At 41.6% G+C, this 27,983-nt stretch overlaps 1 protein-coding gene across 2 annotated transcripts in view; it reads left to right on the forward strand.

Moving 5' to 3' along the window:
* The window catches only part of ap2b1 (adaptor related protein complex 2 subunit beta 1), a 310,350-nt gene that overhangs the window by 79,301 nt on the left and 203,066 nt on the right, over positions 1-27,983 (forward strand). For both annotated transcript variants that reach the window (XM_072589357.1, XM_072589358.1), the window contains exons 9-11: positions 20,543-20,638; positions 24,096-24,211; positions 27,549-27,714. In XM_072589357.1, the coding sequence (XP_072445458.1) occupies positions 20,543-20,638; positions 24,096-24,211; positions 27,549-27,714 (378 nt within the window). The remainder of the gene's footprint in view (positions 1-20,542; positions 20,639-24,095; positions 24,212-27,548; positions 27,715-27,983) is intronic.

The raw sequence follows: 27,983 nt of genomic DNA on the forward strand, positions 1-27,983 counted from the left end.
ATGGGCCAAGTGCTGGTAAATGGGATGAGTTTAGTTTAGGATATCTGGTCAGCACGGATGAGTTGGACCGAAGGGTCTGTTTCCGTGCTGTACATCTCTATGACTGTGAGACTGAGAGTCTAATCATCTTTACCAGGAAAGTTGTGTAGGGAACGCTACTGGACCAAATGGCCTGCATTTTAAGGTCTTGAAAGAGCTGCAAAAGCAGATAAATTGGTGGTAATCTTCCAAAATTCCTTCCATTCTGGAACATCATAAATGTTACACCTTTGTTAAAGAAAGGTGGGAGAAAGAAAACAAAAAGTGAAGTCTAGTTTGCCTAACTTCCATCATAGGGAATGCTGGAACCTATTCTTGTAATGTTGTAATAAACAAGACATTAGGATCAGGGGAAGTCGGAATGGGTTTGTGAAAGAGATGTTGTGCTTGACTAATTTATTTGGGTTTTTGGAAGATGAAATTGGCCAAGGTTGATAAAGGGAAACCTCTGCATGTGGTGTTCTGAATTTCCAAAAGATATGATAAAGGTGGATATGTCAATGGTTACTTTGAAAAATAGAAGCACACAGTTTAGGGGTAACATATTACCCTTGACAAAGGATTATTAGCCAGCCGGAAGCATAGGATAGTAATAAATGGGTATTTTTTGGGTTGGCATGTTGTAATGAGAGTGCCAGAAGGACCAGAGGTTATTCCTCAACTATTTACAAATAATGTGAATAACTTGGCACAGTGGTTAGCACTGCTGCCTCACAGTGCCAGAGACCAGGGTTCAATTCCCACCTCAGGCGACTGACTGTGTGGAGTTTGCACATTCTCCCCATGTCTGCGTGGGTTTCCTCTGGGTGCTCCGGTTTCCTCCCACAGTCCAAAGATGTGCAGGTTAGGTGAATTGGCCATGCTAAATTGCCCGTAGTGTCAGGCGAAGGGATAAATGTAGGGGTATGGGTCTGGGTGGGTTGCGCTTCGGTGGGTCGGTGTGGGCTTGTTGGGCCGAAGGGCCTGTTTCCGCACTATAAGTAATCTAATCTAATCTTGGGTGAAGGGACTGAATGTGCAGTAGCTATTTTCACCAAAGACACCAAGATAGGTGGGAAAGTATGATGTTAAAGGTAAAGAATCTGCACATGAATATTAGAAAGTTGAGTAGCCAAACATTTGGCAGGAGGAATATAATGCAAGGAAAGTGTGGATGTGGCAAGAATAATAGAAGAGCAGAATACTGTTTAAATGAGATATTGCAAAACCTGTGCTACAGTGGAATCTGAGACTTCTAGTACCAAGAAATCAGCATGCATGTACAGCAAGTGATTAGAAAGGTGAATGGAAAGTTGTTTGTAGAAATGGAATGTAAAAGTGGGGAAATTATACTGCGGCTCAATACTGAAACTTGGAGTACTGGTATACAACCTTCCTAGAATCATTCCTACAGTATTGGAAAGAGGCCATTCTGCCTATCAAGTCTGCACTGATCCTTTGAAGAGCATTCCATCCAGACCTAGTCACTGACCCTATCCTCGTAACTCTGCAGTTACCATGGCTAATTCACTTGGCTGCACATCCTTGGACACTACAGGGCCATTTAGCATGGCCAATCCACCTAACCTGTAAATCTTTAAACTGTGGGAGAAAACTGGAGCAGCTGGAGGGAACCCATGAAAACACAGGGTGAACATGGAAGCTCCATACAGACAGTTGCCCAAGGCGAGAATCAAACCCTAGTTGCTGGTGCCGTGTGGTAGCAGTGCTAACCACTGTGCTGTGCTGCAGTCCAGTTTTGGTCTCCTTATTTGCAAAAGGCAAATTAATTGTATTAGAAGCAATTCAGGCAGGGCTCACTCAGCTCATTCCAGGGAGAAAGAGCTTAATTTATGATGAAAGGTTGAACAATTTGAGCTTATGCCCATTGGAGTATAGAAGAATGACAGATAATCTTATTGAAACACCAAATCTCCAAGGGACTGGACTAAAAATAGGGGACAAAATTTAAGAATCAGAAGTGTCTCTTTTAAAACAGTGGTGAGGAAAGATTTTTCTACTGAAGATCATTAATCTGTGGGATTTTGTTCCCACAAAAGCAATAGAAGCTGGGTCATTGAATTGATTCAACGCTGAGTTAGATTTTCAATGCAGCAGTGCACAGGAACAGGCTTTTCAGCCCACCAAGCTTGAGTTGATTCCAGACCTTATTTAGACCCGCTACTGATTGTCCATGCGCTGTCTCTATCCCTCTGTTTGCCTCACATCACGTACCTATCAAGATATGCCTTAAATGTTGCTAACGTGCTGCTTCCAACACTTCTACTGGCACTGTGTTCTAGGCACACACCATCCTCTGCGTGGAAAGTCTTCCCTGCACTTCTTTCTGAAACATTTCACCTCAAACTTGTGCCCTGTTCTTGACCTCTCCACCCTGTGAAAAAGCTTCTGACTATCACCCTATCTCTGCCTCTCATAATTTTGTCGACCTCTATCAGATTATTCCTCAGTCTCCATCTTTCCAGTGAAAACAACCTCTCTTCCTAATTATGTTATAAGGATATTGCCTGGTAAACCTTCTCTGCATGCTCTCCAAAGCATCCATGTCCTTCTGGTCGTGTGGTAACCAGAACTGCATGCAATATTCCAAACATGGCTTAACTAAAGTTTTGTACAGCTGAAACATAACTTGCCAAGTTTTATATTTAGTGCCCCAGCCAATGAAGGCAAGCATGCTGTGTATGCCTTCTTGACCATCTAATCCACCTGTGTTGCTACTTTCAGAGATCTGTGGACCTGTACACCCAGATCCCTCTGTGTGTCAATGTTCTGAAGTGTTCTGCTATTGTATAATTCACATCTGAATTTGATTTTCCAAAATTTTCGACTGACGAGATAGTCGAAGGCAATGAGGGGAAGATAGGAAAGTAAAGTTGAGAGTATGACCAGATGAGCCACAGTAATGGCGGAGTGGGCTCACAAGGCCAAATTGCATTCTACTGCTCCTCCCTTCTCCCTGCTACCTGCTCCTTGAATCTATGTGCATTGCCATTATCAATGAGTCTTTTACATGGACCCCCTGTTAGGTATCTTGTTAAATTGTACCTATTGTTTTATTTGCTGTGCTATCTTTCAAAGAACACAGTGATGTTGATCAAGAAGGCCTTTTCCTTCTAAAATCAGCTGATTTTTATTTTTTGTTTTCCAGATAATTCTCACAATTTTCTCCTTTCTTGGAGGTTCTGTTATTTTTTTTGTCCAGTCACTAATGTTTAGCTGACTCCTCTGTAGATTCCTGGTATGTGCTGTCTCCCATCTTTAAATGTAGGTGTAAAGTCAGCAACTGTCCATTTCTCCAGCTCTTTCCTTACCTTTAACAAATAATGAAATATGTACAATAGTCTATCTGCTATCTCTTCTCTGTATCCTTTGAATATTTGCAGATTCATTCTTTATGGATGGGTTTTTCATTTCTTCTAATTTGACTATTATTTAATATTTTGCCTTTATTTTAGCTCCGATTTATCCTTTCTAATATCACTTTCAGTTGTTGAGTCAATGGGACACGTCTCCCTAATAAATAATGAAGCAGAGTGTTTGTTTAATATCTTTTCCATTTTGCTGCTGTTGCTTATAGTTTTGTACTGAGCATTACTTAGTTGCCCTATTTCTATCCAATCCTTGTTATTTTTATTATTCGTGGTTGTAGATTATTTTACTGTTTTGTTTTATTTAATCATTTAATGTCATAGTTTCTCTTTCCAGCAGCACACCAATCTTAACACTGATCTCCAGCATCTGCAGTCCTCACTTGCACCTTGAGGGACTAAGGGGTAGAGGAAACAAGTTCCGATCTTGTATGGTGGTACAACAGAAGGAAAAAGGGGAGATAGAATGGTACTTATAACAAAAACCCATCCATAAAGAATGAATTTTAAAAATACTGAAAATAGATTCTACGTGGACAGAGATATGTGATAGTAAGGGAACAATCCACGATATAGTAAAAGGTAGGTGGACAAAAAAAATGTGCAAACAAATTCAGGAAATAAGCTAAAACATCAAATTAATTGGCTAGAAGAGGCTAGGAAAGGGTATAAGGAGATATTCATTCAAAATGTGTGGGACTCTGTTCTAACCCAGTTGGTCCCATTGAGTCTGTACCAAACCTCCAAAGAGGATCCCACCACTTCCCTGTCACCATAACCCTGCATTTCCAATGGCTAACCCACCCACCTAGTCTGCACATCCCCAGACACTCTGGGCAATTTAGTATGGCCAGTCTACCTAGCCTGCACATCATTGTACTTTAGCTGGCTACAAGCCTAGGTCTTCTCTGAGACAACCCGCCCAGTCCAGATATTGGCCTAATGAAGTTTTCTAGATGTGTTATGCCCTGTAACTTTTAATTCACCGTCCTGCATTTTCTTCAGTCATGTCTCAGTAATCCCTGCAATAAATCGTTCCATAAAAGCATTTTTCCTGGTTTCCCCATTTTATTGCAAGCACTCTGGTCATTGTAATATAAGTTAATTATTTGTCACAAATTACACATTTTTCCCCCCTCCTCCCTCTAGCTCTCTTTGACATGGTTAACCACATCATTTCCCTGTAATACGTTCATTGAAACGTTCCCTTCTGTAGCAATGTCTGTGCTTCGTTCTATTTGCATTCAGTTGTAGCCAGAGCATCTCCTCTAATGGCTTTTCCCCTTGAGCACTTTGAGTGACATGCTAACCTTTTGTACTAACATCGGAAGACATGGGGTCAGCCTTCATATCAATGCCAATGACATATAGTATTGTCTCTTCACCTACCTGTCTCAATCTCTTTGCTAACTCTGTTGTCAAGTTGCAGATGAACTGCAAGTTCTCAGTTAAACATCAAGAAGAGCAACGTAATTTTGTTTCTGTCTTTGCCCCAGGGTTAATTTCATATCATCAATTGTTATTTAGCTCCATATCCCATTCCTTGGGCTCATTATTGTTTATGACCTTTGCTTCTTTATAAAACTTTGACTAACCTTCTGATATCATGTCACTAGTCTGTAATAGAAAGGATAAGCAGCTCCCTTACATTACCTCCCACTGCATCTACTGTTGTCCGACTGACGCTGAAAATCTCATCCATGTGATTTTCAGCCCATGCTCTCCTCATCAGCCCATTATCCTCCAGTCTTGATAAATGTGAGCTCATCTAGCCTTCCCAGGCTGTCCCTGTACTGTTCTGCAGCAGGTCCTGCTGACTCATCTTTGCTAGCTAATATTGACTCTCATTAACATAGTTTGTAGTGGCAGAGCATTTACATCCTTTAATGGCTCACTGGTCATCATTCCCCCCACCACCTCCCCCCGCCCCCCCCCACCCAACCCATCACTGATCAAACCACCATCTTATCAACAACACAAAAAGAACTTAGCTAGCATCTTTTAATGAAGCAAGACAATGTTACAGAGTTCTTTGTTCGTCCAAATCCAGTTTCGTGTGCAACCTCCTTTCTTCCTTTTACTCCCTCATTGGTGACACTGCCTTCGGTCTGGATTGCTTTTCCTCATCCGTCTGCATTTCCCTTTTGTTCCTTTAAAAACCACCTCTTTTACTTTCTTCACCATTGTTAATAGCTCTATCTTTAGCTAAGCCTTTCATCACAGCTCTGTAAACACCTTGGAATATTTCTGCATTGAAGCTAGTGTACTCGTCCTTGTTAATTGTGGGTTTCTTCTTTGCAATGACTGTACCAGGAGACATCACGACCGAGTCTGTATCCACTTTAAGCTCTAGCTGTATTCACAACATAAGACTTGCATTGAAAAATTGGTGATAGGCTTGTACAATATTACTAAAAATCTACATGAAACATTCTTTCAGTGGAAAGATCATTCTACATCTTTGTAAATTAAATGCTAATGTGGAAATATCTAAGGTGCTTCAGTTCATCTCTGCCAATTTCTTTTCATGGATTAGTTATATTTTTTATTTTGCAGAAGGTTGCTCATATTGAGGGCTTACTAACAAAATTCTTGGTAGTTCAGGAATACCTTGTTATACAAAGTTTGGGCGAAGATTTGTAGCTCGGGTGCTCGTTGTTGTGGTTCTGTTCGCCGAGCTGGGAATTTGTCTTGCAAACGTTTCGTCCCCTGTCTAGGTGACATCCTCAGTGCTTGGGAGCCTTCACAGAATCGCTTCACATGAGGCTCCCAAGCACTGAGGATGTCACCTAGACAGGGGATGAAACGTTTGCAAGACAAACTCCCAGCTCGGCGAACAGAACCACAATACCTTGTTATAAGCTGTACATTATTGCAGACTGGGGAGTGTATTGCATCTAGAAACTTTCCCTGTCCTATAGCCTTTATGACAAATTTTAAAGCAAGTACTTCGGTGCTAAAGCATATTATTACATCACGGTGGCTCAGCGATTAACACTGCTATCTCACAGCACCAGGGACCTGGGTTCGATTCCAACTTCTGGCAACTGTGCAGTTTGCACATTCTCCTTGTGCCTGCATGGTGCTCCGGTTTCCTCCCACAGTCCAAAGATGTGCAGGTCAGGTGAATTGGCCATGCTAAATTGCCCAGCGTGTTGGGTGCATTAGTCAGAGGGAAAGGATCTGGGGAGGGGATACTCTTTGGAGTGTCGGAGTGGACTTGTTGGGCTGAAGGGCCTGTTTTCACACTTTAAGGAATCTTATCGAAGAAATGGAGGTATGGAGAAGGCTTTTTCTTTCCAAACTGTCAACTTCTTTTAATCATCATAACCATCTCAATGAGATTAGTTTAATCTCCTGTACTGAAGGGGACACAACTCTTGTCACTGCATTGAATATCTCTCTTAAAGACAGAGGTAGGTATTTGGTGAGGAAGGGGATTAGAGGTTACAGGGAGAAGACAGGAGAATGGGGATAAGAAACATCAACCACGATCCAATGGTGCAGCAGACTCAACATATGATATAATGGCAACCAGTCCTCACAATGTTACCTCTTCAGTCCTGGGATAATTTTGCTAAGCCTCTGCTGTTTCTGCTCCAGCATTCTTCCTGAGGTGCATTTGCCCAGAAATTTTCTCCAATTTTCTTTTCTCCAGTATAGTCATAAACTTATAGAGCTTTTACAGAATGGAATGAAACCCATTGCATCCATGCTGGTCATCAAATGTCCACCCTTCCTCATCCCGTTTTCCAGCTCTTGGCCGGTAGCCTTGCATTCAGTGAAGTTTAAAGTGTTCATCTAAATAGTCCTTCAATGCCTTGAGACTACTTGCCTCTCTTAAGCACACGCAACCACAAGCATACTTTCAATACAGTGAGGTCCTGATACCTTCCGTCTGTCTGGGCAAAAATATCTTTCATCACATCCCCTCTATGCTGCCTACATCTTACCTGTGAAACTGTGCCTTAGTTATTAATCTCTATACAAGGGATACAGTTACTCTCAATTTAGCCAGCCTATGCCTCATAACATTGCACACTCCCCTTCGCTGTCTCTGCTCTAAAGAAATGAGCCCCAGCCTATCTAGTCCCTCTTCATAGTAGAATCACTCCAGCCCTTGCAACATCCTAATGAATCTCCTCACACCCTCTGTAGTGTAATCGCATCCTTCCTGTGGCGACCAGAACTGCACACAGTACTCCACCTCTGGCCTAACTAACATTATATACAGCGCGATCATAAACTCCTTGCTGTTGTATTCGATACCTTGTCTAATAAAGGCATGTATCTCCAATGCCTGGTGAACCACCTTATCCACTTGACCTGCCTCTTTCATCGATATTTGAGCATGCACATAAAGGTTCCTCTGATCCTTTATATTTTCTAGGGTCCTACCATTCGTTGTGTACTTCCTTGCCTTGTTGGTCTTCCAAAATGCATCATCTCTCACCTTTTAGGATTCAATTCCATCTGTTACTCTTCTGCCCATCTGACCAGCCTGTCAGTATTGTCCTGTAGCTGAAGGTTTTCCTCCTTACTATTTAGCCTGCCTCCAGTTTTTGTCATCTATAGACTGACTGATCACACTTCCTACATTTTAGATTATAAATGTACACAACAACCACCAAGATACCCAGTGTGAAAACCTGCAGTATGCCTCTCAACATAGGCTTCCAGTCACACACACTTCAACCATTTGACGACAAATGCATCACTCTCATCTACACACACATTCACCACGTTGTAAAATTCTGCCATATTTGATCGACATGGTTTTCCCCTTGCAAAGCCACGCTGACTATCCTTGATTGATCCTTGCTTCTCCGAGTGGAGATTAATTGTGTCCCTCAGAAAGGTTTCCTATTATTTCCCTTGCACAGATGTTAGTCTGTCCTGTAGTTTTCTGGTTTATCCCTACCAGACTTTCTGAATAATGGTATCACATTAGCAGTTCTCTGGCACCTTTGCTGTGGTTGGAGATGGTTTGAAACCTCATGTAACTGCTCCTGCAATCTCCTCCTTTCCCTCCCACAGAAGCTTGGGATGCATCTTGCCTGACCTGGGGATTTATCAATTTTCAAGCCTACTAAAACTGCAAATATTGCCTCCCTCTTAATGCTAATTCATTCAATATATCATAGTCCATCTTCCTGATTTCTGGATTTACATCATCCTTTTCTATAGTGAATACATCTATAAAATCTCATCTGTGTCTTCTGCCTCCACATACTGATTGCCACTTTTGTCCCGAATGGGCTCTATTCTTTTCCCTGGTTATTCTTTTGCTCCTAATTTACTTATAAAACACATTGAGGCTTATGTAATCGTTGCTGCGACTATTTATTTATCAGGCTCCCTCTTCATTCTCCTAACTTTTTTAAGCAACCCCCTGCACTTTCTTTACCCCCCTCACCCAACTCTCCTGAAGATTCTATACCCCAGAATATTGAGCAGTCCCTCCCTCAACCATGTCTCTGTGATAGCAATGATATCACATCCCCATCTATTACTCAACACCATCAACTCACCTGCCTTACTGTCAAGACTCCTTGCATTAAAATAAATGCCATCCGGCCTTGCCAAATTCCCTTGTGCCTGAACTTGACCATTTTGACACAGCCTTCTATGCCAGCTTGGTGGTTCTTCGACACTTCTCTGCGCATCACTCTCTGCTGTATCTCCACACTGGATCCCATCTCCTGCCAAATTAGTTTCAGTAGTTTAGCGCTGTACGTGTTCCTTTTAAGTGCAGTTTAAGGTGATATTCTATTTTTGTAGCTTACAGCTTTGACTTTCAACTAATCATTGATTTTGAGTCTCTTGAAATGCTTGGAAGTGCAGGTTGTGCAACTACGGATTTTAGTTTAAATGAAAGCTTAATTGAATCAGCTGAAAGGAATAATTTTCTGTTCTTTGATCTGTGACGTGGAAAATCTTTAGTCTGTATGGGATGGACAAGATTGAAGAATGTGCCTTTCAGTGACTTGTGCAGGTAGAACAAATACCTATTTTCTACATTGAAAGAATAGAAATGTCAGTGAGATATGCAGACTTTCATTTGCAATCTTTCACAAGAGGGCTTTGTGTTTGTGTGTGTATGTAAATAACTGAATTGAGTTTTGCAATATATTTGACATGCTAAGCATTGAATCTGTACAAAGATAGGAGACAAACATAATATTGGTGGTGAATGGAAGAAGTTGAAAGAAAGCATGACGAAAGCTGCACAGGATATCATATTTCAGTGAGGTGTTTGGTAGGATTCCCCACAGTAGGCTATTGCACAAAATATGGAGACATGGGATTGAGGGTGACTTAGCAATTTGGATCAGATGTTGGCTAGCTGAAAAAAAATAGAGGGTGGTAGTTGATGGGAAATGTTCATCCTGGACTTCATTTACTAGTGGTGTACTGCAGGGATCTGTTTTGGGGCCACTGCTGTTTGTCAATTTTATAAACGACCTAGTTGAGAGCATGGAAAGATGGGTTAGTAAATTTGCAGATGACACTAAGGTCGGTAGAGTTGTGGATAGTGCGAAGGATGTTGCAGGTTACAGAAGGACAGAGATAAGCTGCAGAGCTGGACTGAGAGGTGGCAAATGGAGTTTAATGTGGAAAAGTGTGAGGTGATTCACTTTGGAAGGAGCAACAGGAATAAAGAGGACTGGGCTAATGGTAAGATTCTTGGTAGTGTAGATGAGCAGAGAGATCTGTGTCCATGTTCATAGATCCACGAAAGTTGCCACCCAGGTTGATAGGAAGACATACAGTGTGATAGCTTTTATTGGTGGAAGGATTGAGTTTTGGAGCGATGAGGTCATGCTGCAGCTGTACAAAACTCGGGTATGGCTGCACTTGGAGTATTGCGTATAGTTCTGGTCACCGCATTATAGGAAGGATGTGGAAGCTTTGGCAAGAGTGCAGAGGGGATTTACTAGGATGTTGCCAGGTATGGGAGGAAGGTCTTATGAGGAAAGGCTGAGGGGCCTGTGGTGATTTAGTTAGGTTGCGAGGTGACTTAATTGAGACATTTAAGGTAATCACAGGGTTAGATAGGCACAAGGGAACATAACTTTAAATTGAAGGGTGATAGATATAGGACAAATTTGTAAGGAGAGATCAGTTATCTGTAAGAATAATAGGGTGGTTATGGCAGCGGATTTTAACTTTTCAAACAGTGACTGGGACTGCCATAGTGTTAAGAGTTTAGATGGAAGGAATTTTATTAAATGAGTACAAGCACATTTTCTGATTCAGTATGTGGATGTACTTACTGGAGAAGGTAGAAAACTTGACCTACTCTTGGGAAATAAGGCAGGGCAGGTGACTGAGGTGTCAGTGGGGGAGCACTTTGGGGCCAGCGACCATAATTCTATTAGTTTTAAAATAGTGATGGAAAAGAATAGACCAGATCTAACAGTTGAAGTTGTAAATTGGAGAAAGACTAATTTTGACAGTATTAGGCAAGAACTTTCAAATGCTGATTGGGGACAGATGTTCCCAGGTAAAGGGACAGCTGGAAAATGGGAAGCCTTCAGAAATGAGATAACGAGAGTCCAGAGACAGTATATCCTGTTAAGATGAAAGGAAAGGCTGGTAGGTATAGGGAATGCTGGATGACTAAAAAAATTAAGGATTTCGTTAAGAAAAAGAAGGAAGCATAATACAGGTATAGACAAGATAGATTGAGTGAATCCTTACAAGAGGATAAAGGCAGTAGGAGTATACTTAAGAGGGAAATCAGGAGGGCAAAAAGGGGACATGAGATAGCTTTGGCAAATAAAACTAAGGACAATCCAAAGGGTTTTTACAAATACATTAAGGACAAAAGGATAACTAGGGAGAGAGAATAGGGCCCCTCGAAGATCAGCAAGGCGGCCTTTGTGTGGAGCCACAGGAGATGGGGGAGATACTAAATGAGTATTTTGCATCAGTATTTACTGTGGAAAAGGACATGGAAGATATAGAATGTAGGGAAATTGATGGTGACATCTTGAAAAGTGTCCATATTCCCGAGAAGGAAGTGCTGGGTATCTTGAAATGTATTAAAGTGGATAAATCCCCAGGAGCTGATCGGGTGTACTCTAGAACTCTGTAGGAAGATAGAGAAGTGATTGCTGGGCCCTTTCATGAGATATTTGTATATCAATAGTCACAGGTGAGGTGCAGAAAGACTGGAGGTTGGCTAACGTGGTGCCACTATTTAAGAAAGGTGGTAAGGACAAGCCAGGGAGCTACAGACCGGTGAGCCTGATGTCGGTGGTGGGCAAGTTGTTGAAGGGAATCCTGAGGGACAGGATGTACATGTATTTGGAAAGGCAAGGATAGTCAACCTGGTCTTGTGCGTGCGGTTTTTTGATTGAGATTTTCTGAAGAAGTAACAAAGAGGGTTGATGAGGGCGGAGTGGTAGACCTAATCTATGTGGACTTCAGTAAGGCATTTGACAAGGTTCCCCATGGGAGACTGGTTAGCAAAGTTGGATCTCATGAAATACAGAGGGAAGTAGCCATTTGGATTCAGAACTGGCACAAAAGTGGAAGATAGAGGGTGGTAGTGGAGGGTTACTTTTCAGACTGGAGGCCAGTGACCAGTGGAGTGCCACAAGGATTGGTGCTGGTCCACTACTTTTTGTCATTTATATAAATGATTTGGATGTGAGCATAAGAAGGTATAGTTTGTAAGTTTGCAGATGGCACCAAAATTGAAGGTGTAGTAGTCAGCGAAGAAGGCTACCTCAGATTACAACAAGATATTGATCAGATGGGCCAATGGGCTGAGGAATGGCAGATGGAGTTTAATTTAGATAAATGTGAGGTGCTGCATTTTGGGAAAGCAAATCTTAGCAGGACTTATACAATTAATGGTAATTTATGGGCGGCACGGTGGCACAGTGGTTAGCACTGCTGCCTCACAGCGCCTGAGACCCGGGTTCAATTCCCGCCTCAGGCGACTGACTGTGTGGAGTTTGCACATTCTCCCCGTGTCTGTGTGGGTTTCCTCCGGGTGCTCCGGTTTCCTCCCACAGTCCAAAGATGTGCAGGCCAGGTGAATTGGCTATGCTAAATTGCCCATAGTGTTAGGTAAGGGGTAGATGTAGATGTAGGGGTATGGGTGGGTTACGCTTCGGCGGGGCGGTGTGGACTTGTTGGGCCGAAGGGCCTGTTTCCATACTGTAAGTAATCTAATCTAATCTAATCAGAGGGAATGTTGTTGAACAAGGAAACCTTGGATTGCCGGTTCATAGCTCCTTGAAGTGGAGTCGCGGGTAGATAGGATCGTGAAGAAAGCTTTTGGTATGCTTTCCTTTATTGGTCAGAGTGTTGAGAACAGGAGTTGGGAGCTTAAAATGTGTTGCTGGAAAAGCGCAGCAGGTCAGGCAGCATCCAAGGAACAGGAGAATCGACGTTTCGGGCATAAGCCCTTCTTCAGGTTTCCTGAAGAAGGGCTTATGCCCGAAACGTCGATTCTCCTGTTCCTTGGATGCTGCCTGACCTGCTGCGCTTTTCCAGCAACACATTTTCAGCTCTGATCTCCAGCGTCTGCAGTCCTCACTTTCTCCTACGGGAGTTGGGAGGTCATGTTGCGGCTGTGCAGGACATTGGCTAGACCACTTTAGGATTGTGGGTGACACGGTGGCACAGTGGTTAGCACTACTGCCTCACAGCGCCAGAGACCCGGGTTCAATTCCCGCCTCAGGCGACTGACTGTGTGGAGTTTGCACGTTCTCCCCGTGTCTGTGTGGGTTTCCTCCGGGTGCTCCGGTTTCCTCCCACAGTCCAAAGATGTGCAGGTCAGGTGAATTGGCCATGCTAAATTGCCCGTAGTGTTAGGTAAGGGGTAGATGTAGATGTAGGGGTATGGGTGGGTTACGCTTTGGCGGGGCGGTGTGGACTTGTTGGGCCGAAGGGCCTGTTTCCACACTGTAAGTAATCTAATCTAATATTGTGTGCAATTCTGGTCTCCTTCTTGTTGGAAAGATGTTGTGAAATTTGAAAGGGTTCAGAAAAGATTTACAAGGATGTTGCCAGGGTTGGAGGATTTGAGCTATAGGGAGAGGTTGATTAGGCTGGGGCTGATTTCCCTAGAGCGTCGAAAGCTGAGGGGTGACCTTATAGAGATTTATGAAATCATGAGGGGCATGGATAGGATAAGTAGACGAAGTCTTTTCCCTGGGGTGGGAAAATCCAGAACTAGAGGGCATAGGTTTAAGGTGAAAGGGGAAATATATAAAATGTTTTCACGCAGAGGGTGGTGTGTGTATGGAATGAACTGCCAGAGGAAGTGTCAGAGGCTTGTACAGTTGCAACATTTAAAGGACATTTGGATGGGTATATGAATAGGAAGGGTTTGAAGGGGTATGGGCCGGGTGCTGGTAGGTGGGACTAGATTAGGTTGGGATATCTGGTTGGCATGGGCGGGTTGGACCGAAGGGTCTGTTTCCATGCTGTACATCTCTGTGACTCTGTCACTATGATAGATGTCTGAGGTATTTTCTTTATTCAGAGGGAAGTAGGGGTGTGGAATGCACTGCCTGCAACAGTGGTAGACTCGCCCACTTTAAGGTCCTTTAAATGGTCATTGGATAAACATATGGATGAAAATAGAATAATTTAGCATAGATAGGCCACAGATTGGTTCCACAGGTCAGTACAACATCAAGGGCTGAAGGGCCTGTACTGTGCTGTCATGTTCTATGTTCTATACTAAAAAGGGAAATACATGAAAACAATAGTGGATGAGTCAAATTCTTGTTATCAGTGAAAGAAATTTAATAACAAAATATGCCATAAGATACCAAATTGACCAGGTGAAATTAACAATTTGGTTGGCTGACGCTAGAAATGGAAACAGCAGTTTATCTCCAAGCAAGCAGCTAGTACTGACGAAATATCCACAAACATGATTTGGGCTTTCATCAAAGTAAATTAAAATGTTATCACAAGCCTATGCAATGGTATTTCCAGTACAAATAAATACACACACATAGATACACAGAAACAGACCCTCAGTCCAACTTGCTCATGCCTACCAGATGTCCTAAATTAAACTCTTCCCATTTGCGACATTTAGAATTCTTTGTGTTGCCAATCTACTTAACATTTTGTCTCATAACTTTGTCTATATTTCCCACTGCTTTGGGAAAGCAGCCAACATTATCAAGGACCCCTCCCACCTCGGTTATACTCTCTTTCAACCCTCTTCTGTCGGACAGAAGATACAAAAGTTTGAAAACACGTACCATTGGATTCAAGAAGAGCTTCCACTGATGTTATCAGCCATATGAATGGACCTCTCATACATTAGAGTGGATCTTTCTCTGCACCTCCTCTGTAACTGGAACACTTCATTCTGCATTATTCTGTTATCCCAATGTAAGGTATAAATTGTCTGGCTAGCACACAAAATAATATTTTTACTTCATCTTGGTGCATGTGACAATAATAAATCAAATCGTAATGAATCACATTCTCAAAATCCAAAGGAAAATAATTCTTCACGGGAACAAGAATAAAATTGAAAAGCAGCCACTGTAACACAAATAAAAGTAAAATACTGTGGATGCTGGAAATTTGAAATAAAAACAAAAAAAGCTGGAGAATCTCAGCAGGTCTGGTAGTATCTGTGGAGAAAGAAATAGAGACTTTTCTCAGAACGCAACTGAAGCTCAGAAGAAAAGTCTTGTTGGGGACTTGAAATGTTAACTTTCTCTCTCTCTCTCTGTCCCCACTGGACCTTCTGAGTTTCTCTAGCACTTTGTGCTTCAGTGGTAATAAAAGCACAATGTGGTTTTGTCTGACAAAGGATCCAGGAAAGTGATGTTTATCTGTGAGCAGTACTTGGAGATGGATAAAGATGTGACTGAAAGGATGGAAGTTTTGTGTTGGTAAGTACTTGAGTACTGTGTGTAGATGTAATCTCCTTATTTGAAAAGAGGTATATAATTTCTTTCAAAGCAGCTCACTCGACTCATTGTTAGGGTGAAAGACTTAGCTTATGAAGGAAGGTTAAACAGGTGACCTTATTGAAGAATGAGGTGACCTTATTGAAACATACAAGATACTGAAGAGACAGGATATGGTGGGTATCCGAATAATGATCTTGTGGTGGAGACCCGAGAGGACAAAGTTTAAGGTGAAGAGGACTTCCTTTTCAAACAAATGAGAATTTGTTTTCTGTTAGTGTTTTTGCATGTGAACTATCTTCCCCAGAAGGTAATAGAGGTTTGGTCTCTAACTTTGTTCAAATCTGAGTTCAACATATTTTTTGATTAAGAAGGAAATCAGACGTCGAATGCTCAGCAGGAAAGTGGAGCTGAGATTACAAGCAGATCGACCATGATCTTGTTAAATGGTTGAGCAGATTTAAATGGCCTACTCTTGTTTCTATGTGTACATATGTTTCATACAGTATGAAAAAAAATTACATGTTGATCATGAAAATTGAGAAGGACCAAAGATTCAGGAGAATGTTTTACTGAAACCAAGGAGATTTTATTAGAATAAAAAAGGCAACGCTGATGAAACACAGATCAAGTGTATCCCGGATTGTGTTTTGCCACCACACTTCATCGATTTCTATATCGAAGCGATATTCGGAAAAAGTGAACACCTTAAAAGAATAGTGCTGGACTTAGTGGTAAGAAAGACAGCCATAGATACATCAGTGACAATATCTTGACTGAGGCTAAAGCGATGGATCCTTAAATTAAGTTTTAAAAAGTAAGTATTTAAATGAATGTTCAGGAACCAAATTAATGGTTATTAGTAAAGATCCCACAAAACTTAAGGTGAAAATCTCAGTTGATGTTTCCAGTGTAGAACAGGTGGATAAATTTGCATACAGTGATCAGATGACTTATACTTGCAAATATCTATTGATGTTTGGCTGGGGAGGCCATAGCTTACTGATATTATTAATGGACTGTAAATCCAGACCCAGGTAATGTTCTGGGGACATCAGGTTCGAATCCTGCCATGGAGTATAAATTCAATGCTTTCTGAAATTAAGAATCAGATGATAATCATGAATCCATTGTTGACTGACAGGAAAAACATTGGCTCACGAATGCCCTTTAGGGAAGGAAACTGTCATCCTTACCTAGTCTGGCATGCATGTGATTCCAGACCCACAGCAATTTGGTTGACTCTTAGTTGCACTCTGGACAATTAGAGATGGGCAATAAATACTGACACACAGCAATGCCCTCATCCCACGAATGAATTAAAAACAAAATTGAGCTGCCTCTAACCCAGCCTGATGTACTTTTTGTTTTGTTGCTCCTGTGAACAAACATTTGGCCAGAAATGAAGTTGGACCCAACAAGTCAGCGTATGGCCTGTTATAGGACTTGTGTTGTACAGTGCAAGAGTGTCAGTAAGTTTAAGTATGGCTCTTGTTCAAGTTTCATGTGCTCCAGGTATAGCCTAACATGTCTGAACAGATTGATTAAAAATATGTAAGTAGAAGCATCTGTGTTTGACTGACTCATCAGGCCAACAGTGTAGCTGTAGCAATTAGTGCCATCACTATGATAGAAAGAGAATTTTGTGTGCACTTACAAAGTTGTAACTCATTTAGAAAATGCTTTATCCCTATTTGTAGATCCTGAAACTAGGTTAAGCAGATTTGGGGCTCCTTTTGTGTTGACATCTCGCATGGGCACAGTAGGATTATCAGGGACTAACAAAATCCCAACAAAGAAAACACAGACTTCTGCTGTTCTAGCTGAGCATGAGTAATGTAGTTTGTCTTAGAAAGTAAAAGGCCCAAAGCTGAGTGTTTAAATATACTGCTACTTCAGATTAAGCAGATAAATGGCTCATTCCTGTAATAATGCCTTGGGCAGACTATAGTTTGGAGTATGATGTAGGTTGTTGGAAAACGTTTTTAACTGCAGGATTATTTTGTTTAATGTCAACATGAAAGCAGTCCATCCTTCAGAGTTTATCTTGACATTGATCTGAGTATCATTTCTGATGTACACATGGTAGGTTTGTAACTGATTTTAGAAAGGCCTGTGGAAGTTTAGGAAACTTGGTTATTATATTAAAGGCTCTATGCAAATATATATTGTCATTTTGGCAAGTACGTCTGTACTTAGAAGCCATGTAAGATTCTTTTGCAAGCGGTTGTGGAATGTGACCCTGTTCATATAGTTCAGATGTTAGTACCTGTGCCTGTTTATTAATGTAATGGTCAGCTTTGAACTGGAAGATGTGCTGTCGAGCAAGTCTTAACCTTCATTTAGCGATAATAGATTTAACACCGAGGCAAAAAACCCACTCGAGGGACTTCACAGAATCCAGCTCGATATCCCCATAAATACTTAAGGAATATTTCATTATTGGATGATAGGTTAAATTGGGTCATTGCCTATTTATGTGGGCATTATAGATCCCATTATATTACTCGATGAAGAACTGAGTGTTCTCTTGTCACTTTGACTAATATTCTTCCCTCAACCGAGATGAAAATACATTATATAGCTATTATCTCATTGTTTATGGGACTTTGTGCACACTTTGGCTGTAATTTTCTTTAAAAAGAGGGCAGTGACTGGACAGGAATTACTTAGCTGCAGAGCACTTTATGAAAATCTACAAGGCTCTATATCAAAGCAGGTTTGTTCATTCTTTCAAGATTAGTGCATAAACAGTTACTTTTAATATGCCTCTCTTAGTGATGCCAGTTACATTGCTGTCTTCAGATGTACTCAATGGAATTGCATCCCAATCAGGATTTTGTTGCCTCTGATACTGTCACCTCATTATAGGTTTGCCTCTAAGATGTGTTCTCTATCCAGGAAATTATTGAAATCACAGCAATTGAATAGAGCAGTTCAAATGGTCACATCTGTGCTTTTGATTTGTTACCCATATTTGTTTGGCCGTTCCCCAGTTTATGCAGAATGAGCTCAAAAGTTATTAAGTAGACTGAGTAGCTAGTTGTCCGAGTCATAGAGCTGTACAGAAACAGACCCTTTGGCCCAACTTGTCCAAGCTGACCAGATAGCCTAAATTAATCTAGTCCCATATTCCAGCACTTGGTCCATATCTCTCGAAACCCTTCCTATTCATATAATGATCCTGATGACTCTAGAATGTTATAATTGTACCAGCCTCCACCACTTCCTCTGGCAGCTCATTCCATACACGCACCACTCTTGTGTGTGAGCAAGTTGCCCCTGAGATTCCTTTCAAATCTTTCCCCTCTCACCCTAAGCCTATGCCCTCTAGTTCTAGACTCCCCACCCCAGGTAAAACACCTTATCTGTTTACACTATCTATGTCCCTCATGATTTTATAAACCTCAATAAGTTCACCTGTCAGCCTCTGATGCTCCAGGAAAAACAGCCCCAGCCTATTCAGGTCTCTCCATGTAGCTCCAATCCTCCAACCCTGGCAACATCCTTGTAAATCTTTTCTGAACCCTTTCACGTTTCATAACATCCTTCCTAACGTCATTGAAGGATTTTTGATGTGGGCAGGTTAGTTTATTATAGAATTGCAGATGTTAGAAATCTGAAAGCAAAACAGAAGTTGCAGGAGAAACTCAGCATGTCTGGCAGCAGATGTGGAGAGAAAAGAGTTACTAGTTGTGAGCTTGGTCCCACACACACACAGGCCAGTGCATGGATGAGGAAGGAAGATTGGAGCTTAGAAATTAGTCTTGAAAACCCGAATGAATGAATGAAAACTCCTTCTCACCAAAGTTGTGCTGCAACCTAGCACTGGTTATTTTAGGATTGCTATAGCAGTCTTTGAAAGATTGGGTGCCTGGGTTTTGCAGCCAGTAATGAATGATAGCACTTGCTGCCAACCTGGAAGAAACCTTACTACAAGCAGCTGGTGAGTACTAGCATTAATTTAATTTCAGAGTTCCCTTTAGACATACAGTAGCAGTGATGCCCTAAATAATTTAGATTTGATTTATTATTGTCACGTGTACGGAGGTAAAGTGAAAAGTTTTGTCTTAGGTGCTTTACAGGCAGATCTTACCATCCAGGTGAATCAGGATAACAGAACAGAGTGCAGGATACACTGTTACAGCTGCTGAGAAAATGTAGAGAGCGATCAACATTAACATTAAGGTGGTCCATTCAAAAATCTGGTAACAGCGGGAAAGAAGCTGTTCTTGAATTGGTTTGTATGTGCTTAGAAACTCTTATATCGTCTGCCTGACGGAAGTGAGTTAAACTGGTGTGAGAGATGTCTTTGATGATGTTGGTTGCTTTCCCGAGGCAGCAGGAAGTATGATGGAGTCAGTGGATGGGAGGCTGGTTTGTGTGATGGATTTAGGTCTTGGGAACAGCAGTTGCCATGCTGCGCTGTGATATATCCAGATAGGATGCTCTCTGTGGTGCATCAATAAAACTTTGTAAGTGTCTTTATGGCCACGCTGTATTTCCTTAGCCTCCTGAGGAAGTAGAGGTGTTGCTTTTCTTTCTTAACCACTGCTTAAATTGCTAACAGCAGAGACCTCTCCCAGATAGCTTACCAGGAAGACAAAAGCAATGGTTGCCGTCTGTGTTTTAATCAGTTTATAGAATATATGTATAGTAAGGGTAGAAATTTAAATTTCATATGCCTCAAATTTATTTTAAAAATCTGCATCATTTTTAACAATGGCAAGGTCAGTTTTTCAGGACCAGAGAATTGGTTCAACAATAACGGCTTAGTATGCAATTAAAGCCTAGTTTTACCTCATTCGCCGTGGCAGATGTCTTTCATGTGTTTTTACAGTCAGATTAATAGCGTTATAAGTGGAAATTCACATCACATGGTGATTTCTAAAGATTTCCATTGCAAGGACCCAACCAGTGGGGAAGCACTGACATGAAATTCTGGATTTCTCTGTTTAACTGCGTGAGTGCAGAAGTTGCTGTCAGTTTTGCAGTTGTAGTGAGAGTGAACACTAGCAGTTTTCCCACTTTTACAACAGCACAATTTGAATCAATGTTAGCTGCTGTTTTGCTGCCCTTCAGGAAAACTTGTTAATTGCTGTGGAAACCTCGTGATCTAGAAGAGTATGTGGAGTGAGGGAAATGTCAAGTTTTATGTTTGGCTGCAGTTTCAGTTGAAAAGAATTGGATGTTGTTTAGTTATAAGAAGGTCCTTTTTTTTGCCCTCAGGTCCTGGCAGAGCTGAAGGAATATGCCACCGAAGTTGATGTTGACTTTGTGCGGAAAGCAGTTCGTGCCATTGGTCGCTGTGCCATCAAAGTTGAGGTAAGCTTAATGCTGTGGAAAAACTCTGGTGCTGAATAAGAACCATGGTTGCAATGTTGCCAAACAGTTTTTATATTTTTATGGGTGTGGGCATTCAGCATTTCTTGCGTATCTGTAATTGGCTTAGAGAAGGCAGTGTGAACTGCTACAGTCTTTGGGGTGAAGGGACACACCGAGTCATACTGGGGAGATTGTTACAGGATTTGATCCACTTTCAAGTTGGGCAATCTAAAAAAATGTTTCTTAATCCCCTTGAGGTGAGAAATTTTAGATTTATTCAGTTTTTTTCTTTGTTCCATACAGCATGGAAACAGACCCTTCAGTCCAACTTATCCATGCTGACCAGTTTTCCAAAACTAAATTATTTCCGATTCGCCTGCATTTGACCCATTTCCCTCTAAACCTTTCCTATTTATGTTCCTGTCCAAATGTCTTTTAAATGTTGTAACTGTACCTGCATCTGCCATTTCTTCTGGCAGTTCAGTCCACATGAACCACTTTCTGTGTGAAAAACCTGCTCCTCTGGTCTATCTGGACTTTCAAAAGGCCTTTGATAAGGTGCCACACGGGAGACTGCTGAGCAAGGTGAGGGCCCATGGTGTTCGAGGTGAGCTGCTGGGATGGATTGAGGATTGGCTATCTAACAGAAGGCAGAGAGTTGGGATAAAAGGTTCTTTTTCAGAATGGCAGCCGGTGACGAGCGGTGTCCTGCAGGGTTCGGTGCTGGGGCCACAGCTGTTCGCATTATATATTAATGATTTGGATGAGGGAACCGGGGGCATTCTAGCGAAGTTTGCCGATGATACAAAGTTAGGTAGACAGGCAGGTAGTACTGAGGAAGTGGGGAGGCTACAGAAGGATCTAGACAGGTTGGGAGAGTGGTCCAGGAAATGGCTGATGGAATTTAACGTGAGCAAGTGCGAGGTCTTGCACTTTGGCAAAAAGAATATAGGAATGGACTACTTTCTAAATGGTGAGAAACTTAATAAAGCCAAAGCACAAAGGGATCTGGGAGTGCTAGTCGAGGATTCTCTAAAGGTAAACATGCAGGTTGAGTCTGTGATTAAGAAAGCGAATGCAATGTTGTCTCTTATCTCAAGAGGGTTGGAATATAAAAGCAGAGATGTACTACTAAGACTTTATAAAGCTCTGGTTAGGCCCCATTTGGAGTACTGTGTCCAGTTTTGGTCCCCACACCTCAGGAAGGACATACTGGCACTGGAACGTGTCCAGCGGAGATTCACACGGATGATCCCTGGAATGACAGGTCTAGCATATGAGGAACGGCTGAGGATACTGGGATTGTATTCGTTGGAGTTTAGAAGATTAAGGGGAGATCTAATAGAGACGTACAAAATAATACATGGCTTTGAAAAGGTGGATGCTAGAAAATTGTTTCTGTTAGGCGAGGAGACTAGGACCCGTGGACACAGCCTTAGAATTAGAGGGGGTCATTTCAGAACGGAAATGCGGAGACATTTCTTCAGCCAGAGAGTGGTGGGCCTGTGGAATTCATTGCCACGGAGTGCAGTGGAAGCCGGGACGCTAAATGTCTTCAAGGCCGAGATTGATAGGTTCTTGTTGTCTAGAGGAATTAAGGGCTACGGGGAGAACGCTGGCAAGTGGAGCTGAAATGCGCATCAGCCATGATTGAATGGTGGAGTGGACTCGATGGGCCGAATGGCCTTACTTCCACCCCTATGTCTTATGGTCTTTTAAATCTTTCTCCTCTCACCTTAAAAATATGCCCCCTAATTTTTGACTCCCCTACTCTAGGGAATCAACTTTTTACTATTCATCTATTTTATAAACCTCTGAAAGGTCACTCCTCAATCTCCTAAACTCCAGTGCAAAAAAAATCTACAATCCAGCCTCCTCTTCTAACTCAAAAGCTCCAGTCCTGGTAACATGCTTGTAAATCAACTTCACCAATTTAATTAACACCGTCATACAGCATAGAAACATGCTCTTTGGCCCAACTTATACATATTGACCAAGTTTCCAAAACTGAACTAGTCCCATTTGCCTGTGTTTTGCCCATGTCCCTCTAAACCTTTCCTATCCATGTACCTGTCCAAATGTCTTTTGAATGTTTAATTGTACTCGCTGCTATCACTTTCCTCGATAGCTTATTCCATACACGTACCACCCTCTGTGCGACAGTGTTGCCCCGCAGGTCTTTTTAAAATCTTTCTCCTCTTATCTTAAACCTATGTCCACTAGTTTTGGACTCCTCAACCCTGGGGAAAAGACCGTGGCTATTCATCATATCTGTGCCCTTCATGATTTTATAAATCTCTGTAAGGTCACTCCTCAGCCTTCTGTGTTTAAATTGTTTTCTGAACCACAAGCACTGGGGACAAAGAAACCGAACCGAACTGCAGTACACTCTGAATGCCATATAGATATTGCAGATTATTTCACTACTTGCATTTTAATAAAACAAAGAACAGTGCTTTTGGGGTGAAGGGGTTTGGCTTTGATGCCTTTATCAGGAATGCTAATGTATTCATTTAAATGTTGAGAGCTAATGACATTACTGATTTTTACAAATTCTTAGCAAATGAAGCAATATAAATTATCTTGCCAAAATAAGCCATCTTAACAGAAAACAGCCATTAAAGTAAAGTACTAAAACTCTGCACCGTGAGTTCTGAATGACTGATATTCACTGGTAGGTTTCTTTCTTTATCACTCCCGGGATGAGGACGTCACGAGCTAGGGTAGCATTTATTGCCCATTCCTAATTGTATTGAGCGCAGTTGAAAGTCACCCACATTGCTGTGGGTCTGAAGTCACATGTAGGCCAGACCAGGTAAGGATGGCAGTTACCTTCCCGAAATGATATCAGGGAACCAAATGGGTCATTCCAACGATCAATAATGGCTGATTCATGATCATCATTAGACTCTTAATTCAGATTTTTTTGTTTTATTGAATTCCAGCTTCACCATCTGCCCCGTGGTGGGATTCGAACCAGGTCCCTAGAACATTAACTGGGAGTCTGAATTAACTGTCCAGCAGTGATGCCACTCGGCCATTACCTGACCTCCAACTTAGCACAATTGGAGGCCAATTAACTTCAGCTTTTGTAAAATTTCTTTGTTGCTTGTTCTTTCTGTAAGGTTCCAACACATTCTCGTACCAATGGGCTTTTATAGCCTCACTGATCTGAGAATGGTCATCACAGCAGCCCTTATTCTGATTTTACCTATTCCCATCTTGCGTGCACAATTTGTTTCTGAAAATTTGACCCTGTTTGTAGATGTTTTGGAGGACAATGAAAGGGAAGCTAATTATTTTAAGCTATTTTTCTTGCCATTTTCTAAACCTGCACTTTTTAAACGTTATTTATTTGACTTCCTGTTGCATGTTCATGGCCGTCTGGAATTATGGAATTGATTGGATTCATTTTTTTGAAAATATTAGCTCTGATATGCGATTTGCTCTATTGCAGCAATCTGCTGAACGCTGTGTGAGCACTCTGCTTGATCTCATCCAGACAAAAGTGAATTATGTCGTCCAGGAGGCGATTGTGGTCATAAGGGATATCTTCCGCAAATATCCCAACAAGTAAGTAGGAAAGTAGATCACGTGTGGAAATATTATGGAGTACAGTGTGAAAGTTCTTTTCTAGGTGCTGCCTAAGAGACTTGGCAGTTTACTTGGCAGTGCTCTGTGCTGTCAATCTGACCTCTGTGTCAATGAACCAATGTAATCTGGTTGTTTCATATGGTCGTAGCCATCGTAACATAGAAAAAGGCCATTTAGCACATTGACTCCTTGCTAGCCCTTTGTTAACCAATCCAGCTCTCTTGGTCTATTGCCGTTGTTCCTGCAGTTTATTTTGCTCAAGTGCCCACCAAATTTCTATTGAAATCATTGATCTGCTTAATTTTCACCACGCTAGTAGGTGTTAAGTGCAAGGCCATTATCACTTAACATGAGATTTTGTTTTCCATGTTTTTTCAAGCTGAAAGCAGAGGGTCAGGATGAATAGGTCCTTCCCTGGATGGCGGACTGTAACTCGTGGGATGCCACAGGATTCAGTTCTCTGACCTCAACTCTTTGCAATCTGTAGAAATGATCTGCAAGCAGGGACAGAGTGGAACATAACAAAGTTCAAGATGATAATAAAATCGGTCGGAAAGCAGGTTGTGGTGTTGCGATAAAGACTTTACAGATGGATGTTGCTAAACTAGGAGAATGGGTCAGATAGAATTGAATGAGGATAACTGTGAGGTTGTCCATTTTAGTTGGAACAACAAAAGGGAAAATTGTTAAATGGGAAGCAGGTTCGAAGTGTGTCAGCGCAGAGGGATCTGTATGTCTTTTTGCATGAATCGCAGAAAGTGGGTGTGCAGGTGCAGTATATAATAAGAAAGGAATCTGGCATTTATTGCAAAAGGATTGGGTTATAAAAGTAAAGAAGTCTTGTTACAATTATATAAAGGGTTGATGAGACCACGCTTGAATATTGTGTCCAGTTCTGGTCGTCTGTCTTGAAAAAGAATGTGCTGGCACTGGAGGCAGTGCAGAGGAGCTTCTGCAGGCTGTCGTTTGAGGGGTAGTTGATTATTTTAGGTTTGTATTTGCTGGAGTTTAGAGGAAAGAGGCGGCATCTGATTGAAGTATGTAAAATGCTCAAGGGCATTGATAAGATGAACATTGAACAAAAGGGCATAGATGTGGAGAGGACGTCGGTTCAAAACAGAGATGAGGTGAAATTATTTCTCTCAAAGGGTTGTAAACCTATGGAGCTCTCTGCCCCAAACTGAAGTGGAGGCAGAATCAACAAACAGATTCAAGAACAAAATAGCTAAGTTTCTGATGAAAACTGAGATAAAGAGCCATGAGGAGCAGACAGGAAAGTGGATTTCCGACCAGGTTAAGATCAGCCATGATCATGTTAAATGGCAGAGAGGACTCAAAGTGCTGAATTGCCTATTCCCGCTCCTAATTCCTACTTTCCTATGTTTTCCCGAATCTCTTGCCCAAATGTGTTTCTCCTCTTCATGGTTTCTGTTAATGGCGCAGCTGTTTTTCTCTATTTTATCTATATGGTATATTACCTATACCATAATCTACCAAGCCTTCCACCATTCTCCTTTGTTCAAAGGAGAACAACCGCAGCTTCTCCAAACTAACCTTGCAGCTAAAATTCCTTATCCTTCGAATTATTCTGGTAATCTCTTTTACCCTGTCTCAAGAGCTGTCATATCTGTTTCAGGAGGGGAAGAGTAACAGAAAACAATTGGAATTGACATATTTGAAGGTGGTCAGGGCAAACAGCTATTAAACAAACCACATTACCAAAGAAAGAAGGGTAGGAAAACCAAGACACTGCTTCCATTGTTAAATGTAAAAGGTAAATGTAAGGCTCTGCCAAGCACCAAAATAGAAAAAATGTTTTTATTTAAAAATTCAAAAATTAAGACCTTATATGAAAATGCCACTTTATCAACAAGGCAAGTGGTATCCAAATAGTTCAGGAAGCAGTAGAAAAAAGTTGTGCAGGAACCATCTGCTTCTAATTAACTTTTTGCACTTCTAAGAAATATTCAACATTCTCATTTACATACAATGTTGATCATGGAACAGTACAGCGCAGTACAGGCCCTTTGGCCCTCGATGTTGTACCGGCCTTCTATCCGACTCTAAGGTCAGACTAACTTACATAACTTTCATTTTACTAACTTCCATGTGCCTATCCAAGAGTTGCTTAAATATCCCTAATGTATCTGACTCTACTACCACAGTTGGCAGTACATTCCACGCACCCACCACTCTGAGCAAAGAACGTACCTCTGACATCTCCCCATAACCTTCTTCCAGCTACCTTAAAATGATGCCGCCTTGTGATCGACATTTTCACCGTGGAAAAAAGGTTCCTAATGGTTCCCCCCACCCCCTGTTATCCAAAACGGTCTACAGTGCAACTTCAATTATCCATACGTCAATTATCCGACTTTCGGATAATCCGAGCAAGATCACAAGGTCACTAGACAGCATTAGGCAACTCAGCATTGAGCTAAACGGCATTATGGCATGCATTGCCAGATAACCAAGGCATGTTTGGATATCCAGCACTCATTAATTACAGCAGATATATTATCTGAATGATCAGTTATCCGAACAAAGTAGCCCCTACCCGTCTTGTTGGATAAACGAGGTTGTTTTGTACTTATTGAGGGGAACAGCCACAGGGGCTCCCTGCACTGTCTGCCTATTCCTTTTCCCTCTCCTGACTGAAAAGGAATTTACATTTATGTGCATAATTGGATCAAAGTCAGTGTAATAAGTGAGAAAAACAGGAATAGCAGTTGCACATTATCCTATACAGTGTAGTTCTAATTTATTCAAAGTACTCAGATCTGTTTTCTTCATGGATAGCTATGACAAATTTGGAGAATAGAATTGTTACATAGATGCTATTTGAAATAATCAGGGAATTAATCGCAAGCCACAAGTGGAGTAATCAAAGCAAATCTATAGTGATTAAGAATATATTGTAGTGACAGCAAACCTTGTCCCTGACTGGAAACTGAAGTGAGTAAAGCCAGAAGTCTCACGACACTAGATTGTCCAACGGATTTAATTTGAAATCACAAGCTTTCGGAGCGCTGCTTCTTCATCAGGTGAGGTGACCTGGTGTCATGTGACTTCTGGCTTTGTCCACCCCAATCCAACACTGGCATCTCCATGTTATGAAATGGCTAAAACAGACCATAACACTGATGTGCCAAGAATTAAAATGTGTCCTCCATTTACTAAAAAGAAGCTAAGAAAGAATGTCAACGTAATATATTTTGAACTTTAAACAAACTTAATTGGCAGTGTCAGTGAAGATAGAGTCTTTGGTATTTAATATTATGTTGATGTAATTAATGTGGTGACTTTGACTTGCCAGGTATGAGAGCATCATTGCAACCTTGTGTGAAAATTTAGATTCTCTTGATGAACCAGATGCACGGGCAGCCATGATCTGGATTGTGGGTGAATACGCAGAGCGGATTGACAATGCTGATGAATTGTTAGAAAGCTTTCTGGATGGCTTCCATGATGAAAGTACCCAGGTAGGGCCAATGGACCTGCTCAGTGAATGAGAATAATCTCCCTGTGATTCATTCCACGACCTTCCTGACTTGGGAGTGATTGAAGAAAGCGGAGCTCCAGGGAAGAAATACTGATGAATAAATGCTCTTAAATTTGCCCCTCTGAATTTGGGTCACCTGCTTCTGCCTTAGCCAGGTAATTTGTGGAAAGCAGGTGGTAGAGGGTTATAGAAAGAAAGGATGCGGAGCAAAACCTGATCATGAATTAAAACGATGGGCTGAATTTTGTT

The sequence above is a fragment of the Chiloscyllium punctatum genome, chromosome 19, assembly GCF_047496795.1.
Source record: "Chiloscyllium punctatum isolate Juve2018m chromosome 19, sChiPun1.3, whole genome shotgun sequence".
Taxonomy (NCBI): Eukaryota; Metazoa; Chordata; class Chondrichthyes; order Orectolobiformes; family Hemiscylliidae; genus Chiloscyllium; species Chiloscyllium punctatum.